The sequence below is a fragment of the Mirounga angustirostris genome, unplaced genomic scaffold (genome assembly GCF_029215605.1).
Source record: "Mirounga angustirostris isolate CCGP_5_RB_7025 unplaced genomic scaffold, mMirAng1.0.hap1 SCAF_11, whole genome shotgun sequence".
Taxonomy (NCBI): domain Eukaryota; kingdom Metazoa; phylum Chordata; class Mammalia; order Carnivora; family Phocidae; genus Mirounga; species Mirounga angustirostris.
The window spans coordinates 97906906-97924843 of NW_026991719.1; the positions used below are offsets into that span (position 1 = coordinate 97906906).

Here is a 17938-nt window from a genome sequence, read left to right on the forward strand (position 1 = left end):
CATGCTTTTTTCTGCAGCCTCCTTGACTGCAGAAGTAGTGGTTCCAATCCGGACCCCTCTTGCGGGGGATTCTGCACCCAGCGTGGGGAAGGTGGAAGAAAAGGGAGAAGCACGTCTTGGGGGGCAGAGGAGCAGTGATAGATACAGATAGATAGATATACGTTTATTTACCAAAACAGAATCGTGGTACATCTTTCTTTCCAACATTTGTTTTTCTCTTAACAACAGTAAGACATGAACTGTCTCATATTCATATTGAGAATATGATTTTAAATGGCCGTGTAACATTCTGTCACACCAACGTTTCAATGGACTTAACTGGTTCTGTCTTACTGGGCATTTAGATTATTTTCAAATTTTTATTTTCACATTCAACATTTTATCAGTATGCACAATTTTCCGTACCATGGCCAAGAGTGAATGCCACCATTAAAAATATCCCAACCGGTTTGAAAGATCTCTTGTTTTAATTTCTATTTCTTTGCCTACCTGGACGATGGAACCTTTTTTTCAAGCTACTTACTCAGTTTGTATTTCTTCTATCATGATTTAGCTGTTCATGTCCTTATTCAAGTTCACTCATGGAATATTTGTTATCTTGTTTTGTATTTGATAGTAAGGATATTACCCAACCCTTTGTCATACTTAAGATTGCGAGTATTTTCCCTTGTTTGTAGTTTGTCTTTAAATTTGGGCCCGGTGGCATTTTGATGATCAGAAATATTATATTTTTATATATTGAGATCGTCTCCACTGGCATTTCCTTTTTTTTTTTTTTTCCTTTATTCTTAAGAAGGTCTTCTTTACTGGGGCACCTGGGTGGCTCAGTTGTTATGCGTCTGCCTTAGGCTCAGGTCAGGATCCCAGGTTCTGAGTTAGCCCCACATCAGGCTCCCTGCTCAGCCAGGAGCCTGCTTCTCCCTCTCCCACTCCCCCTGCTTGTGTTCCCTCTCTAGCGGTCTCTCTCTCTCTCTGTCAAATCAATAAAATCTTAAAAAAAAAAAAAAAAACAGGTCTTCTTTATTTTGAGGTAAGATCTACAGCCATCTATATTTGATTCTATATCTTCTATAGTTTTCAAAAATTTAAGTCTTTAATCAACCTTGAATTTATTTTGGTACTATCGTGAGGTAGGTGTCTAAATGTAATTAACCCCGTGTCTCAGCTTCAATGTTTACTCTTTCCCCACTGATCTGAAAAGAACATCTTTATCAAACACACACACACACACACACACACACACGCTGATGTTTGCGCGGATGTTGCCTGTTAAACTGCTGGTCTATTCTTATTCCCACCTAACATTTGATTCTGGCTTTATAACACATTTTAATAAATGCAGTGCAAGTTATCACTCCTCTTTTTCTAAACTTTTCAGGGAGTCATCACCTGTGTATTCTCTCAGTTGAAGCTTCATAGTTTACCTCTCTGTTCCTTTGAGTCCCGGATGTACTTCCTTCATTTGGATTCTGTGAGACTTACCCTATAACTTCGTAATTCACTTCTCTTTTTTTAAACCTAGTTTGAGTGAATTTCCATTCCTAAGGTTTTATCTCAGCCCTAATCTCTCTTTACTTCCTGTGTCTGTGATCTTGTCTAAACATTCGACATCTATCATCTTTAGAAAGAAGATCTTGCTCCGTATCATTAAAAAGCCCACGTTTATTGCCTTACTATGTATTTGGTGGCATTATGCTATTTAGTTTTCTTTAAAACCCTACAAGAATGGGGGGCGCCTGGGTGGCTCGGTCAGTTAAGCGACCCCACGGTCCTGGCATGGAGCCCCACGTTGAGCTCTCTGCTCAGCCAGGACCCTGCTTCTCCCTTTCCCTCTGCATGTTGCTCCACCTGCTTATGCTCTCTCTGTCAAATAAATAAATAAAATCTTAAAAAAAAAAACCCTACAAGATGGGTAAGAGCATCATCTCCATTTTACACATGGAGAAACCTTGGCTTAGAGGTTAAGTCCAAGGTGATACCGCCACTGTGTGGTAAGAGCCAGGACTCAAATTCTGTTCTCACACACCTGCCATGCTCTACCATACAGCATTTAAAAGAAAGGAAAGTGAAGGCTAAATATTGTTTGCTTTAAAAGTGAAAATTATAGCAACCAGAGAGACAGCCTTCTGTTTTGGGAACTGAAAATGACACAAGAACCAGTACCAAAGGGAGGCTGTTACGGCAGAGCACTGCTTGGGTCTGAATCCCAGAGGCGTTCAATGGATGGAAGGTAGATGGTAGAATCCACGTCCAGCACTCTCCCCAGTGCCTGGCACATAGCAATTCTCAGATGTACATTTTTCATTTTTATACCTTTGAAACCAATGGGGTTCTCACAACCAATTTTTTTTATTTTTTTTAAAGATTTTTATTTATTTATTTGAGAGAGAGAGAGAACAGGAGAGAGAGAGAGAGAGAGCACAAGCAGGGGGAGGGACAGTGGGAGAAGCAGACTCCCCGCTGAGCTGGGAGCCCGATGGGGGGCTCGATCCCAGGACCCCGGGATCATGACCTGAGCTGAAGGCAGGCGCTTAACAACTGAGCCACTCAGGCGCACCCCGCCCCAAGATGCCACTGGCATCTTAGAATTGATGAAATAAAGTATTAAGCGCTTAATAAATGTTCAGCTACGGCCCAAGATGACCACTCGTACACTCAGGAACTATCTATTCCGTGTGAACTATGTGCCAGGCACCATTCTCGGGACTGGGACAGAGTAGTAAACACAGCAAAAACTCCTGCTCTCAGGAAGTTTCCCTTCTAGGGGGAGCCATACATGAAACACAGATTCACAAGTAAAATGTGTGGTTTGTCAGATGGTGAGAGGAGATAAGCAGTAAGTGGAAGCAGAAGAAGGGGAGCGAAAAGCAGGGGCGGGAGTGGGGGTACTATTTTAAATACTGTGGTCAGGGAAGGCTGCACTGCCTGGGGGACATTGGAAAAGAGAACTGAGCGGGATGGCAGGGTGAGCCTTGAGGAGAGCTAGGGGCAGATCTTTCCAGGTTAAGGCAGAGCAGGCATGGGGGCCTCGAGCACCCTCAGGGGCTTTGAGGAATAGCCGGAGGGCCAGTCTGGCTGGAGTGGCGTTGAGTACAGAAGAGCAGTGGATGAGGTAAGAAGGGGGAGCATTGCAGATGCGGCTGGAAACTTTAAGTATGTGGGTACAGATTTCCTGAAATCCTCTCAGCAAGGCTCTAGATCTGACAGTAGGAATCGCGTACCGGAGCTCAGAACCACCCAGCAAGGACCGCCGGGTGTCAGAGCTGGGGGACGGCTCGGGGCAAGCATGGCGTTAATTTAGGCAAAGTGAGGACAGAGAGTTCCCACTTAGTCTCTTAAACACACTAATGCACAGTCAAAATGATTCAGAACAGTTTGACGGCAGAAATGATACGTGATTCTGGTCACGATACGTGACCAGAATAACTAGATGAGGCTCTTCTGCAAAAAGTGACGTTCAGGGTTTCCCATTACTGATGAGGCACATTGCAAACCGGCCTTGGCTTGATCTTTCAAAAGGCGTGTTGCCACAGCACCCATCCGCTCCTCGAGTGGGCGGGACAGAACTCAAGTTATTTTAAGAATACTGAAGAACATTTCGAGGATGACCACACACAGGATAGAAGAGGACAGAAGCCAGATTTCTGTAACCATTTAATATAAGGCGTATGTGTGGGTCTTTTGTTGTTGTTGTTGTTGTTAAATCTATTGTTCCTTAGAAACCAGAATGCAGAGTGGTTAAGAGCATGGTCTTTGAAGGCAGACAGAGCTGAGCTCAAATGTCAGTTTCGTCACCGACTTCCTGCGCGACTCTGGTTAAGCAGCCAAGCTAGTCATGTCATCTGTGACCTGGGGACCATACCACACCACCTCGGAGAGAATGAAATGAAAGAACGTGTGTCAAGCGCACGGCTCTGTACCTGCTCACAGCCACTACAGCTGCTGTTTCCTACTGGAGATGCATCGGGTTCCAGGAGCTCTCCGGTTTCTGATGCAGATCTCTTGAAACGAAGGGGCTCGAGTCTACGCGGCCATCAAAATACTCACAGAGAGTAAGAGCAAAAAGAAAACACCTCCTCGGAGTTTGAAAGGCCGTTCTAGCATCCAGAGTAGACACACTGAGCGTAAAAAGATGAACCTCCACGTTGACTTTTTTTTTCCAAGCGGACTTTTTAGATACTTTTTAGCCCTCCCCGCCACGTGTAGAGAACCACTCTTCTCGCCGTCAGTCATGTTGAAGTGTTTGCTTCTTTTCAAGGCCCCGCGAGGTGCAGAACTGTGAAGTATAGTCAGTGAAGACGCTGAGACAAGAATGACGGCTTCTACCGGGAACCCCCTTGCCAGTCCCTCAAATGCAAGTAAGGCCTTTTTTCTTCTTTTTTTTTACTTAATTAACAGCCATTAAACGTCTAACAATCAGAAAGTGAAGTCCTATTACTCAGGAGCTATACAGAGGGCCAATGTTCAATGCCATGTGCCACCCACAATGCGCCCTACATAAAAAGGAGTGTGTTGTCATTTGATCCAATGATAGAACATGTGAGCATTAGACTGGGTTGTAAGGAATTTAAAGGAATCTGCAGAAAATGGGTTAGGCTCCTTCTCCGCCCCTGCCATATCCCTGAGGTATATCTTGCTCGGAATGGAATGAACTTCGACAATGAGTACAGTACATCAAGGAAAAACAGACACGTGCTGAAAGTCCATTTATTCACAAACTCTTACATTTGTTAGATTTCCATATTTTCTTTTCAGTGTTTTCTTGGAATTTTCACAACCACATAGGCCCCCGCATTTGAATTGTCTGTACTAGAGCTTCCTAATGCCTTCTTCCTGGTGGTACTTGGTTAATTTGCAGACCTATGAAATCACAGGATTCCTACTGACAACTCAAGAGACTAGAATTTGAGGAACTTAGATTATACAAATCAATCCAAGCTCTTAAGGCTGAGCACATGGAATAAAAATGAAGTTATCCATAGTGATGTGGATTGTATACTCTTTATTATCTTTGAATCCACTGGTCTAAAAATCACACATATCAGATTAAACAGGAATACCACAGTATGTTTTATTTTGCAGGTATCGATTAGTTCACTAAATTGATATGTCCAAAACTTTAGGTTGCAGCAAGCATCCGTTCTTCCAAAGAAGCTTAGGTGAAAAACAATCCTTTATATCTGTGAGTTCAAAGTCCTACTGTCTGATCCACTGTTGTACTGACAGAAAAATGAACTCAGTGAGCAAAGCTAATTGAATCCTCAGTTCATAGATTTGGGGCTTCCCATTCTTTATTGGAATTAAAGCAGCTTTTGTTTTAACCCTCCACAAATATTTTGTATTTTAATCTTCATTCTCAAACAAGAATTAAACACGTCTGCTAATTATCTAAGATAAAGCCATGATACCTAATGATGAATTAGTGCTATTAGTCTCCTACCCGGAAGGTAGAAAACTTCTAAGTGAAGCCTTAATTCTGAATGTATCTGAATTTCCAGTTCATATACTTAGCAAGGTCACAAGCTGATTTACATCATCCGGCTTTCCAGACAATCATCTCAAAAATATTCATCGAAATTAAGCCACTGTTCTTTATGGTGCCATCATTTTGACCAAGTAACAAATAGGCAATTGTTTTCACAGAACATGTTAAAAGAAAACCTTCTTTCTGTACTTAGCAAATAGAGGCGAGCTTGAATCTGCCAGTCAGAGCTAGAGAGTTCTAAGGGAGATGTAACTGAGCAATCTGACTCTATGCCACATTGGAAAAGATGTTTTCGAGATGAACATATAGATAAGATAGCAAAGAAAGATCTTGATGAAGTCTCTTCCTTTTTAGCAAAATTTTCTAATTCCAGTTACTGGCAAAGAGTTCTGGCATCAGTTAAGGGCAACACCACAGCTGCATTGTGCTGAGAGGTAGACTGGGACTTAATCCTTGGATTTAATAGCAAACTAACTTTACTTAAGGTTTAGGCTTCATTTTTTAATCCATGGAACACTTCTGAAGCGAAGGCAGATCTTTGGAGACTTTTGTTTTTAGTTAGATAGAAAACAGCTTGGTACAATAAACATTTGCCTTAGGCTAATACCAGGTATGCAAAGTAGCCATTTGGGCCCTAGAGAAATACAACACTGCTTCCAAATCAAAGGGCAATTCAACAGCCTAGCCAACCAAGCGGGCTCTGGGATGAATGGTCTCTAGTACCTTACTCCAGAAGCCAGAGCCATGAGAGGTCCCTACAGGGAGAGAAGTCTCTATCAAGATCAACAAATGTACAGTATAATCCCAGTCCAGCTTTGGCTAGGCAGCCATCTGACTGATGATACTTCAGAACCCACTAGCCTCTAGAGTTAGCACTTGCTGCTGCAAGAAAAAAGAAATCAGTACATCAAAAAATGTCAATCAGAACTTATTCATGTAGGGAGTGGGAGAGTGCAGGAGGCCCACAAAGTATAGAAGTGGTTTGGGGGGTTTTTTTTGGTGGAGGATGAATTCACTTTCTGGACAAGTTAAGACTCTAAGAAAAAAAAAAAATCTAAATTGTAACCCTAAAAAACCATAACCCATCCTATATCAACACTTAAAAAAAAAGCTGAAGATTTTAATTCATTCTTCAGATAAATATCAAGTCTGAGATAATCAATATATTCCAAACTCCAGGAGGCAAAAGAAAAAAAAGACATCCTTATTAAAATACAGTTGCCACGAATGGTAATGAAGAAAACAGGCAGACTTTTGCTATTAAGCACATATTGTGAAGCCATTTCTTTCTCTCTCTTTTTTTTTTTTTTAACAGAAAAATACTAAACAGATTTAAATAATCCTGATCAGGAGGTGAGGAAAGGAAGTCTTATTATGAACCAAATTTTATGCTTGCCACCAATGAAAAGGAATTCATTGTTCTTGAATTTATTTCCCCAAGCAAGTTAAATTCTCTAACAGCTTTGATTTTGTAAATACTGTCAACCAAAGTAGCAAAATACAAGTAGCTGCAACATACAAAATTATTCTTCAGTAGAAATGCTTTCATAATTGAATCCAGAAGCTTAAAATCATTATTTACTAAAAAACATATTCTAAGCCACAATTTTTCTTCCAATTACACTTTAACAAAGGAAGAAAAAAAACAGAAAAAAAAATTGGTCCTAATACATTTTTTTTTTTAAATAAGAGCTACTCATGCCCAAGTTAGCTAGCAATTCACTGAGGTTAGTCTGCATGTCTTAAACAATCAATTGCACAGCATTTCCTGGCATCTAGCCAATGGAAATGTAACTTCTGATGGCAAAAAAAAAAAGCGCACTAGATTTAATTGATTACACAGACTGATAACCAGTACGACTTTTCCTTCTTCCAATCATATAGGAGATAAAGACAACAATTATAAGGAAGCCCAAGGCCACACCCACTGCAACAGGAATAAGAAAGTTGAGGTCAGAGTCAGCAGAACATTCTTCAGCTGTTAGAAAAGAACAGACAGAGAGCAAGGAAATTAGTAAGGAAGGCAATTAAGCAGAAACAAGCCAACAAGAAACAAGCATTTCGAAAGTGAATGTACATTAGTCTTTAATAGCGTTACCTCTATGTCCCTATTCCCTCGATATCCACCCAAATATTTCTAAGGAACTGATCCTCCAATATCTCCCATTATTACTTCATCTCAAATCACACCTAATTTCCTCAGTACAAAAAGCAGAAGTTAAGGGACAAACAAGAAAAGATCTGTGCTCACCTAACACGGGAAGATTTTATGTTTGTCTAATAGCACTGGGGAAAAGAGCAATCATCTACACTTAACAGCCCGCCTGCGTGTTTTCCCGCTCCCTTTCTCCCTTGCCACAATTATCATCAATATATAAATAAGAATTCTGGGGCAACTGGGTGGCTCAGTTGGTTAAGCGACTGCCTTCGGCTCAGGTCATAATCCTGGAGTCCCGGGATCGAGTCCCGCATCGGGCTCTCGGCGGGGAGTCTGCTTCTCCCTCTGACCCTCCTCCCTCTCATGCTCTCTGTCTCTCATTCTCTCTCTCTCAAATAAATAAATAAAATCTTAAAAATAAATAAATAAATAAATAAATAAATAAGAATTCTGTAGGACTAATAAAATTTAAGTTAAAAAGGACTTGGGGTCAAGAAAATGCAGTATAATATTTTTTTTTCCCCACACGGGCATCAGGTTGTCAGGTTATAAACGTGATTATTTGTAGCTCAACAGTGGCCTGGAAGAATAATAGAATCCAGTACATCGGAGTCCATTCCGGGACTACCAGGAAGGCAGTGTGTATGTAGATTTTGAGCTTTGGACTCAGACAGAACCGACTTTGAATCTTGACTACTTCCCTAACTAGCTAAACGACTTTGGTCAAGTTATTTAAACTGGGCCTCATGTTCCTCACCTGTAAAAGGGGGATAATCATGCCCGTACTTAAGGTATTTGAGGACTAAATACAATTCTATTTCCAAAGCATCTGACATACATCAGGTGGTCAACCAGTGTTCATTCCCTTCTTTCCTGCCATGTCTGTGATCCCATCCAAGGGTTAGGTTTTGAAGTAGCAAACAGAGATCAAAAGCCAATATTCAGTACTTTCAAAAAATACTTAAAGTTGGCATCGTGTGTTAGTTATTGAAAGTAGTTAGTACAGAAGCTCAAAGTGCCCCCTTCTGATCCCATAATTTCATGTTTAAACTAGTTTTACCAGTGAGTGATTAGATTTCCTTGGGACAATTGCTATCAAAATGCTAATAATGGTGTTGCTGCCCACTAGATAGGTAACCTCAGCGAAGTCACTCCCTTTTCTGTGAAATTATAGGGTTAGAGTCAATAACCTTTAACGCCCTTTCCAGTATAAGACTAACGTGATTAACAAGATGTGATATTTGGTGTGATTTATGATTGAGTGATAACTTGCACTTTTTCCTCTAATTTTATCTTTTGTTCCTTTTGTACTTTTGTCATTCATTAAAAACACAACACAACACAAAACAAAACAAAAAAGAGTTGCTAAGTTTCCAAGTACATGGATTTCAGTATTGACCATAGCCTTTATTGGAAGGATCCACCATATTTCACGAAAAGCCTTCAGAGACAGACAGATAGCTGGGTACCAAGATACTGTAATCAGTGAGTTACAGAAATTCTGAACAAGCCAATATATACACAGAATGAATTAATATAAGAATCACTTGGATGTGAATGTCTGCTCCAGTCCATTGGTTAAGCTTCCTTCTTATTTGTCTATACATTCAATATCTGAGCTGCACATATGACAAGGAGTATGCTTCAATAGGGGCTGATTATCTAGCTCATTTTCATGACAACAGCTTCTCTCTACACACCCCCCCCCAATCTATGCTCTGCCCCACGGGGGCCTTCTTGAAGAAGCAAGAGCCTAGTTGCTATGCTTCACTGCCTCCCTTCTGAGATTGCTGTTAGCTTACATTTCATAAGTACCAGTCTGATGACAACACTAAATAGATTTTAATGCTCTAGAGATCAACAAGATGAGGTAGAGAAACACAACACAATCTGTCCTAATTAGTTCATAGAATATTTCTATCTTTCAATGCTAATCAGGCATCCAAAGAAGAGAAAAACACACGGGAAAAAAAAAGACAAGTGGTTATATGTGCTTGAATCTTCTCAGTCTTTACTGCTGAAAAAGAAACAATTTTTCTAAAACTCTAATTCTGAAGCCAGTTTAAGTTCTGTTGTGGCCTCTTGGGGCTGTTTTTTACCTAGGGAAAAAATCATAAGCCTGAGATACTGACTTCATCCTTAAATCAAACTCAAAGAAAACAGCAAAACCGAAAAAATCTTGATGGTCCCGAGGACATTCAACTGAAAACCAAGTTTGCGCGTATCTGATGGGCATTTATGTCACATCAATATGTATTAAATGAACTATACGCAAAAGTACTGTGATGAGCTTAAATCAGGATAGTTCTTATACATTAAAACAGAACACTTGTAGTTAAACAATATTTATTAATTCCATTAAGAGACAACTGCATATTTTATTCTTATAATGGCCATGTTAGTAAGTTTAAGGCATCTTAGGTTAGGATCAAAATTTGGCCAAGGCCTCTTAGGATAGACCTCAACACACTGCAACACACCACTGTGTTTTTAACCAGTTTGTCTTCAGGACCAGTGAACACAGTATTTAATTTTCAGCCGAAAAAAGAGAACAGTTTTTATTCATAGAGACTTATCTCAAAATGCTGGGACTGATTCAAGAATTAACGTTTCGACATATCAATCTTAGAGAGCAACGTGTTTCAAAATGGAGAGGCAAGAAAATCTCATGTGCGTGTATTTTTATATCATCGATCAGATTGCAGGTTCTAAAATTGCTCATATCCAGCGTGATGGCGCTTGAGACCAATAAAGTAAGCCAGCAACACTAGAATAAGTATTCCTGCCAAGGCTGCTCCCACCACAATGGGCACAAGGAAGTTGTCGTCATCTGCACTGCAGTCTTGAGCTAGATGTGGAGAAAGGACAATTGAGAACAGAAACAATGACACAATTTCCAAGCCGCAAATGTTAATACCCAGCCTTGCCTCTGACACCGCGGTCACCAGGCATTGGCATTCCTTACCAGCGAATGAGAGGTTCCACAAAAGTGATCCTCCAAGGAACCAAACCATACACTTTTAGGTACCCCGCCCCCCCCGCCCCCGCAAAACACAGTCATTTTGGCTGAAAGAGAGATTATCAACCGAACACCTACTGCCCAGATTTCTTAAACAGAAGATAATGGATAAATATAACGAATCTTCCCTTGATGATCAGGGGGTGGGCTTTCGGGGGCAAACCGTTATCATGTAGAAGCAGGCACAGTGCCCAGAAGTATTAACGAAATGAACCGAACGGACAGCGACACAAAGCGGACGCACGACCTCCACGCAAGGCACTCTGGGGTCCTTCGGTGACAAAACGAGAGAAGCTGGCGCGGACGGCATGACTGTTGGCATCCAGCGTGAGTCAGACAAGAAAAGCGGTGGTTCTAATTCCGAAAGGTGCCGTCACGGGCAGGCAACGCGCAAAGTGTCACGGAAGCGTTCCAGAGACACACTCAACTCAGCCTTGTTACACAAGACGTACTTTGAAAGAGGTGACCCTGGAGCTGAGTTGTTAAGGATGAGCAGGAATTAACCGTGCAGGTGATGGGGGAAGGGCATTCCAGGTATAGGACACGGCACAGACCAAACTGTCTGGAGGGCAACCGAACACGGCACTTGAGGGGAAATGCAGGTGGGCTGGCAGAGTGGGGACAAATCGTGGCTGGAAAAGAGGCAGGAAAAGTGTAGTAGGACCAGCGCACAAAGGCATCGTAGGCTCTAGGTGCTTCCGCCTTACACTGATGGAAGGAAAAAAGAGTACGGTGGGATTTTAGGCAGGATATTTGTTGTAGAAGTCATGCCAACCGGAGACTGGCAGCGAGGAGGCGCCTCTATTGCTAGAGGCCAGAAGACCAATAATATGGTCCTGACCTGGGTGAACGAAGCATAGCTGCAGAAAGGGACAGACTAGAGATCCAACGAGAAGGCAGAATTGACCTGATGGATATTGGGGGCGTGGTGGGAGGTAATAAAATGGCTCCCAATTCCCCACTTGAGTGATTATGTAGATCCCGGTGCCATTCATCCCGACAGGGAATACAGGAGGGAGAATGTATGCATTCAGTTTTGTTGGTAGTTATTTGTGTGTGTGTGTGTGTGAGAGAGAGAGAGAGAAAGAGAGAGAGAGAGAGAGTGAAGGGTGGGGAGGGATACGTGGGAGAGGGAGACGTTCAGTTTTGGATCTTCTGGGTTTCAGATGCCTGTGTCCTAACCAAGTGGTAGGACAAAATGATGAACCTAAGTGGTAGTAAAAACCAGGGACACGTTTGTTTCTCAGCAAGGGCAAATAGAATCTAAAAAGGATCAGAGACAAAACCTTGGGAACACTCAGATTTGAGGAATAAAGGAGCAAGAAAAAGAAAAAGGCAAGTAGACAATGGCGCCACAGAAGCCAAGGAAGGTACCAGTTTTGATTAGCAAAGGGAGAAGAGTGAGAACTATTAGAGAAGCCTATCGGATCCAGTGATATGGAGGGTGTTGGCTGTGAGGCAAATCGCTGCTGGTTTAGGAGCAAATGGGAAGTGATCGGTTAGGAGATCAAGAACTTGGGATGGGGAACATTCAGTGGTCATTCCGAGAAGTTTAGAAGAAGAGAGGGCACGAGGGAGGGAGTCAGAAGGCCAACAACGGGGTCAAGAAAGGGTATCTTCGGGGTAGAAGAGACTTAAATGCGTTTGTAGAATGACGGCAAGAGCCGCGAACAATGGACTGAAGCCGACAGTACGAGGTCTCCCGGGAGGTAGGTGAAATAGGATTCCAGAAGCCCGGACAGGGAAAAGCAAAGCGAGGGAGAGTGGAGAGGAGGAAGGGATGGTGCCTGCAGACGGAGGTCCATTTGCAGAGGGAAGGCAGCTGGGATGTTGAACCACCACTTCTGTTTCCCATTTCCTTGCCTCTTATTGCCCTAGTTCTCCTCCTAGCTCGCAATCTACCAGGGATGGAAAAATCAGATAATTACGCTTATTAGAAATGTGTCAAAGTAAGAATGAATAGGCTGCCAGGCAATTCTGATTGTGCCCGCATTTAAGAAATGTGCCAGGCTTTTGCTAGCCTCTGGGGCAATAAATGGGAACAAGATGCAATCCTGGAGTTTATGGACTTTATGATATCGGCTTTGGCTGCCAGCTCAGTGAGCTTTTTTACTTGCTTCTTGGTTCTGTTAGAAATCCAGATAGCTGAGATTGCTAGATGTGACCTGGGAATACTTGGTGTTAAGAGCACCCAGTTAACTGACTCCTCCCCTTCAGTTTCCCAAATTACCACCTGCCACATCAACTATTAGGTGACACAAACCAAAAAGTATTATGCCTTGGATTTAATATAACTTGGTTTTTAAAAAATTCATTAGTAGATTAATTTCTTATTCTGGCAACAGATTCACAGTCCTCTCTTTCCCAAATTGGGTATTTGACCTAGTACTGAAACGACTTTCATAAATACTGCCAATAAGGCTTTCATGTAAGACAAATATTCCCAGAGTAGATCAAAAACGCAATTCCACTAATACAAAGATCTTTCTAGATGCTGTCACTTACTTAAAATGCTCTCAATTAGTATGTGAAGTATTAATTTATAATAACTATTGATTTTATGAATTCAACCTTTAAAAATTCTTTAGGTAATGGGAAGACATTTTGGAAAACAGTAATTTTAATAGGATCACATCCTGAGGAAAAGAAAATGTCATTCTGTAAGTCATTTTGACCTGATTTATTTGCATAATGTACACTGGAAACCATATTGAAAATATCTGGGGGGAAGGAAGAGTGTATTTGTGGAAGAACTTAATGATTAATTACAGAAGCAGTGAAGATTTTTTAAGAAAAAAGTTTCGTGGCCATTGAAATTTCAATGAAAAGTTTCATGTAGATTAAAAATACTGTTAATCCTCATTTTTCTGATAGCTCAGAAATTTTCCAGATACAATTTTCAGTGTGAGTTGGAAAGCTGAGATATACAGTTGTAATAAGAATTCATCTTAAAAACCAATTGTGTCAAAATTTCTCTTTGGAAGAATCACCATTAAGAATCATAGTCTTGGGGCACCTGGGTGGCTCAGTCGTGAAGCGTCTGCCTTCAGCTCAGGTCATGATCCCAGGGTCCTGGGATTGAGCCCTGCATCGGACTCCCTGCTCTGCGGGAAGCCTGCTTCTCCCTCTCCCACTCCCCCTGCTTGTGTTCCCTCTCTCGCTGTGTCTCTCTCTGTCAAATAAATAAATAAAATTAAAAAAAAAATAAAAAGAATCATAGTCTTGGGGCACCTGGGTGGCTCAGTTGTTAAGCGTCTGCCTTCGGCTCAGGTCATGGTCCCAGGGTCCTGGGATCGAGCCCCGCATTGGGCTCCCTGCTCTGCAGGAAGCCTGCTTCTCCCTCTGCCTCTTCCCTCTGCTTGTGCTCTCTTTCCCTCTCTCTCAAATAAAGAAAATCTTAAAAAAAAAAATCATAGTCTCACGTGACATCTTATTATATACCTTTTAGATCTACAGTCAAACTGAAGTACATCACATGAATGTGAAGATCACGAAGCTACTCAGTATTACCCAAACATGTCTCTACTAGTTTCAAAAACAAGGCATGGTAATTACTGATGGAGAAAGTTAGTTCCCAGAGTAAAAGAGATGGGTGGGAGAGAGATGAGCCCAAGACAATATAACCTTACCTACTTAAAGACATAAGGATGAAATGCTATAATCTTAAAAATATCTGAGTCTTACAAGAATTCCTCCTGAAACGTGCAAGAAACTTCAGCTGGTACACTTTATACTGTATGTAAAGTATATGTTCTTGACTGTAACGAGTGGCTTATCAGATTCCTTCTAAAAATACTCAAAACTGTCATTGAAATAGAAACTATCACTCACAGAAATTAAGAGGAACAGGATTTTAAAGCCCTCGGCCCCCACATGAAGAAGCTGAGACCCCAGAAGTAAGCAGCTTGGCCAAAGTCACATGGCAGCTAGCTGCGGAGCTGGGAGTTGCGACGATTAACTGGCGGTCACACAGCTTAAGTAGGTAAGCCAGAGGAAAGGTACGAGCCAGGTTGCCAAGTTTTTGTGTGTGGGAAGCTATGGGGAAATTGGAAGGTTCGAGGATTTTAGGGTGATCTGAGAGAGTGACTGCACACAATCCTATTTAGGTTCAGACCAATAGCTGCCACAGGTTCCTACCGAGTATCAGCCCCAACTTAGAGGGGCGGAGAAAAGCGAACAGAGAGATAGTCTCAAGCTTTTCCCATGAAATACATATTCTAGATCACTGGTTCCCTGATTGGCTACCCACCAGACCCCACTGGGGAGCTTACACACCCACACACGTGCATGCGTGCACACACATGCGCACACACTCGCAGGCACAAGCGTGCACGCACACACATGCCCAGACCTGCTAAGTGAAATCCTCTAGGAATGGGGCCCCGCATGTGCATTCTTCTAACAAGCTTCCCAGGTGATTCTCACTCCGTAGCCAGCCCAGCATCAGTACAGACCTATCTATGTATGGGACCACTCTTCCAGATGGTAATACACAGAATGCTCTGGAAATAATTTAGTTCCACTTCTAAGCTTTTCTAAAGTCCTCCCTTTTGGAAGAAATTGTCATATAGCATACAAAATTTTCACTTTAACCAACGGGAAAAAATGTGAGCAAATTTCCTTAAGAAATAAAAGAATCTTTATTGTTTGTTTTAGAAGCAATATGTTGAGCAAATGGACAGGCAAATATCTAAAGAGAAACACCATACATCAACTAGTGGTTTAAACATTTGAGAAAAAGAAAACACATGAAAAGTATTTACATGGACCAGTTTCTTTATACAAATGCTAAAACATGAAAAACACCCAGAACCAAATAGCAATGTTAGACCATCAAAGTGTAAACCCAGTAAAACAAACAAAACTACAAAAAGTACAAAGAACATGTGGCTATAGGAAATAATAGCGTAAATAAGAGTATATAAACTGGTCCATGTAAAATACAAAAATATTCAATGAAGTCAGATTTTTCTATAAAACAGTGCTAATTAGAGGTATTTTAATAGGAATTAGGTATATAATCTAAATGTAAAAACTTTTAGAAACATTAACAGCATTAAGCTCGTGCCACCCACTTGTGCTTCCAATTTTTATTTTCAAAATAAAAAAAGCTGCTTTGTTTTGACTCACGAGAAGTATCTAATGTCTATTTTCTTATAAGCATTATCCATTCATATAAGGTTAACAATCCTACACTAGAACACTATTTAAGTAAAAAATAAGTTTTAAAAATTGGATTTATATTTAGTCCTCCAAAAGTGCCTTAAGCTGGTAATGCAGCTCAGTGTAGCTGGAAGGAAGAGGCTGGTCAAGAATCTGATTCTGAGCCAATAAGAGTTTCAGGCTACTCTATGCAGAGGGCAAATTTAAGTGGGAGAAAATATTTACCACTCCAATATAACTCGAAAGATACTTACAGACATCCACATGCTAACAGGCAATTGCCTCTGTGTGTGCGTGGTGTGTAGAGATAGACTACCGAATTAGTTTAACATCGATCAGAGTTTGGAACCCAGATGTCCCATTTTCTAGTGAATATGGGGGCACGTCATCTCCCACCCCAAAAACACAAGAACCTTACATATATGGCTGCATACTAACAACTCTTTAATATTTACTCAGCCATTCCAATACCAAAAAAAAAAAAAAAAAATCTGGAAGCAGCGAGAAATACTTGACGTGTTAACTATCAAGCTGAAATGTTTTGCTTTCTCATATAAACATTAGGTGGTGCACGGTAAATGGACAATTGGTGCATGTCCCCAGAGCACAAAACCGAACACAAAGTACATGAATTAATAATGATTCTACCATAATGAACAATAATAACGTTAAGTTTTGATTAGCACAGAACTATTTAAATGTGAAAGCCAAATTAGTAAATGTTGTAAATATCAATGCAAGCCGGAAACAAAGAACAACTTTTTAATGGACTAAGAGAAGACCAAGACTTTTGGGTTAGGTGCAGGTTACTTGCTAAGTCTAAGTGCACTTCTTTATCTGGGTTCTAGGACATTCTGGCATTTCTTAAGAAAGAGAAAAGGACAGGAGAGAAAAGGAAGAGAAAGGAAAGGAAAGAAAAAGAAAGAAAAGAAAAAGAAAAAAAAAAAACAAGAAAAGAACATAACATACTACCACCACCAAGGATACTGCAAAGCTAAAGAGAAACTACATTCATTTTAGCAGTGTACGCACAGGCCAATTTACAGGTAACAAAGGACTAATGCCCCAAATTGGCACGGCCTAGCAATTATCTCTAAAGCACCTAGAAAATGGATTGAAATGCCCAGCTGGAATAGTCTTGTGTCTTGCCATTTAAAAGACTGAAAAATCCAGTTTTTTTAAAAAGGATTAAACAAGAAGATTAACACCTATTCCAAAATGTATACAGCTTTTGTACCTTTTGTCATTACAGCCGCATTAAATACAAGTATATTCAAAAGGCATTAGAAAAGCATTCATTGCTAAGAACATAATACTAGACTCTGTTCAAATCTACTGGCATATCTCTCATAGTTCAAATATGCAGCAACGCCAAAGTAGCTAAGTTAACCTGCAAACAAAATCACAAAAAAGTACAAAGGGAGCAAGTACAAATCCACTGTAGGATGCACGGTCTCAATTTTGACTACATGCAGGAAAAAAAAAAAAATCTCTTTGAAAACTGTTTTTCCTAAACTGTATATTTCTAGTCAGAATACATAAAGTGAAAACACTGAAATACTAATTCAAGATAATAGAATAGAACCAATAATCAGGTGATTTTACACATGCTTTTTGCCATAGAAATAACAGTTTTAAAATCCCTTGGTTGGGGAAACCAAAATCAGGTGACTAAGTTGTAGTTTATAGTTTTTAGGGTGTTTTTATTTATGTAAGTTTGAAATCCCCCACACCATCCATTCTAAAATCAGAATTACAACTAAGTATACCTGAAATTGAACAGTATTGCATGTTGGAACTTGTACTTGCTTTATTATTTTGTAACACAGATCACATATGGATTAGTATTACAGAGTCTGGTATCCGGCATAGCTTTTTCTTCTGCCAATTAGGTAAGCAATCACTATAACGATAATCAAGCCTGAAAGACCAGCACCAACTATAATTGGTATTAGAATGGTGTCATCATCCAGCGAACACTCCTGGGCTGTAGGTGAGAAAAAGTGTGTAACATATAATGAGTATAATCAAAAATGAATGTCCAAAAGTAAAAGATGTTGATTCAAAAGTCAGAAATGCTCTTACAAAATCACCTTTAAGTAACAAAGACAGG

The 17938-nt window shown here is 40.6% G+C and overlaps 1 protein-coding gene across 3 annotated transcripts in view; it reads right to left on the bottom strand.

The window, feature by feature from the left end:
- Nucleotides 1-499: 499 nt before the first annotated feature.
- The window catches only part of LAMP2 (lysosomal associated membrane protein 2), a 43364-nt gene continuing 25925 nt past the window's right edge, over nucleotides 500-17938 (bottom strand). The window contains exon 9 of one of the 3 annotated variants that reach the window (XM_064574526.1): nucleotides 500-4276. In XM_064574526.1, coding sequence (XP_064430596.1) covers nucleotides 4254-4276 — 23 coding nt within the window. In that variant the 3' untranslated portion in view covers nucleotides 500-4253. Of the gene's footprint in view, nucleotides 4277-8172; nucleotides 10492-15278; nucleotides 17813-17938 lie in introns of those variants that run through there. The other 2 variants (XM_045881936.3, XM_045881932.3) reach the window with 2 other exon arrangements.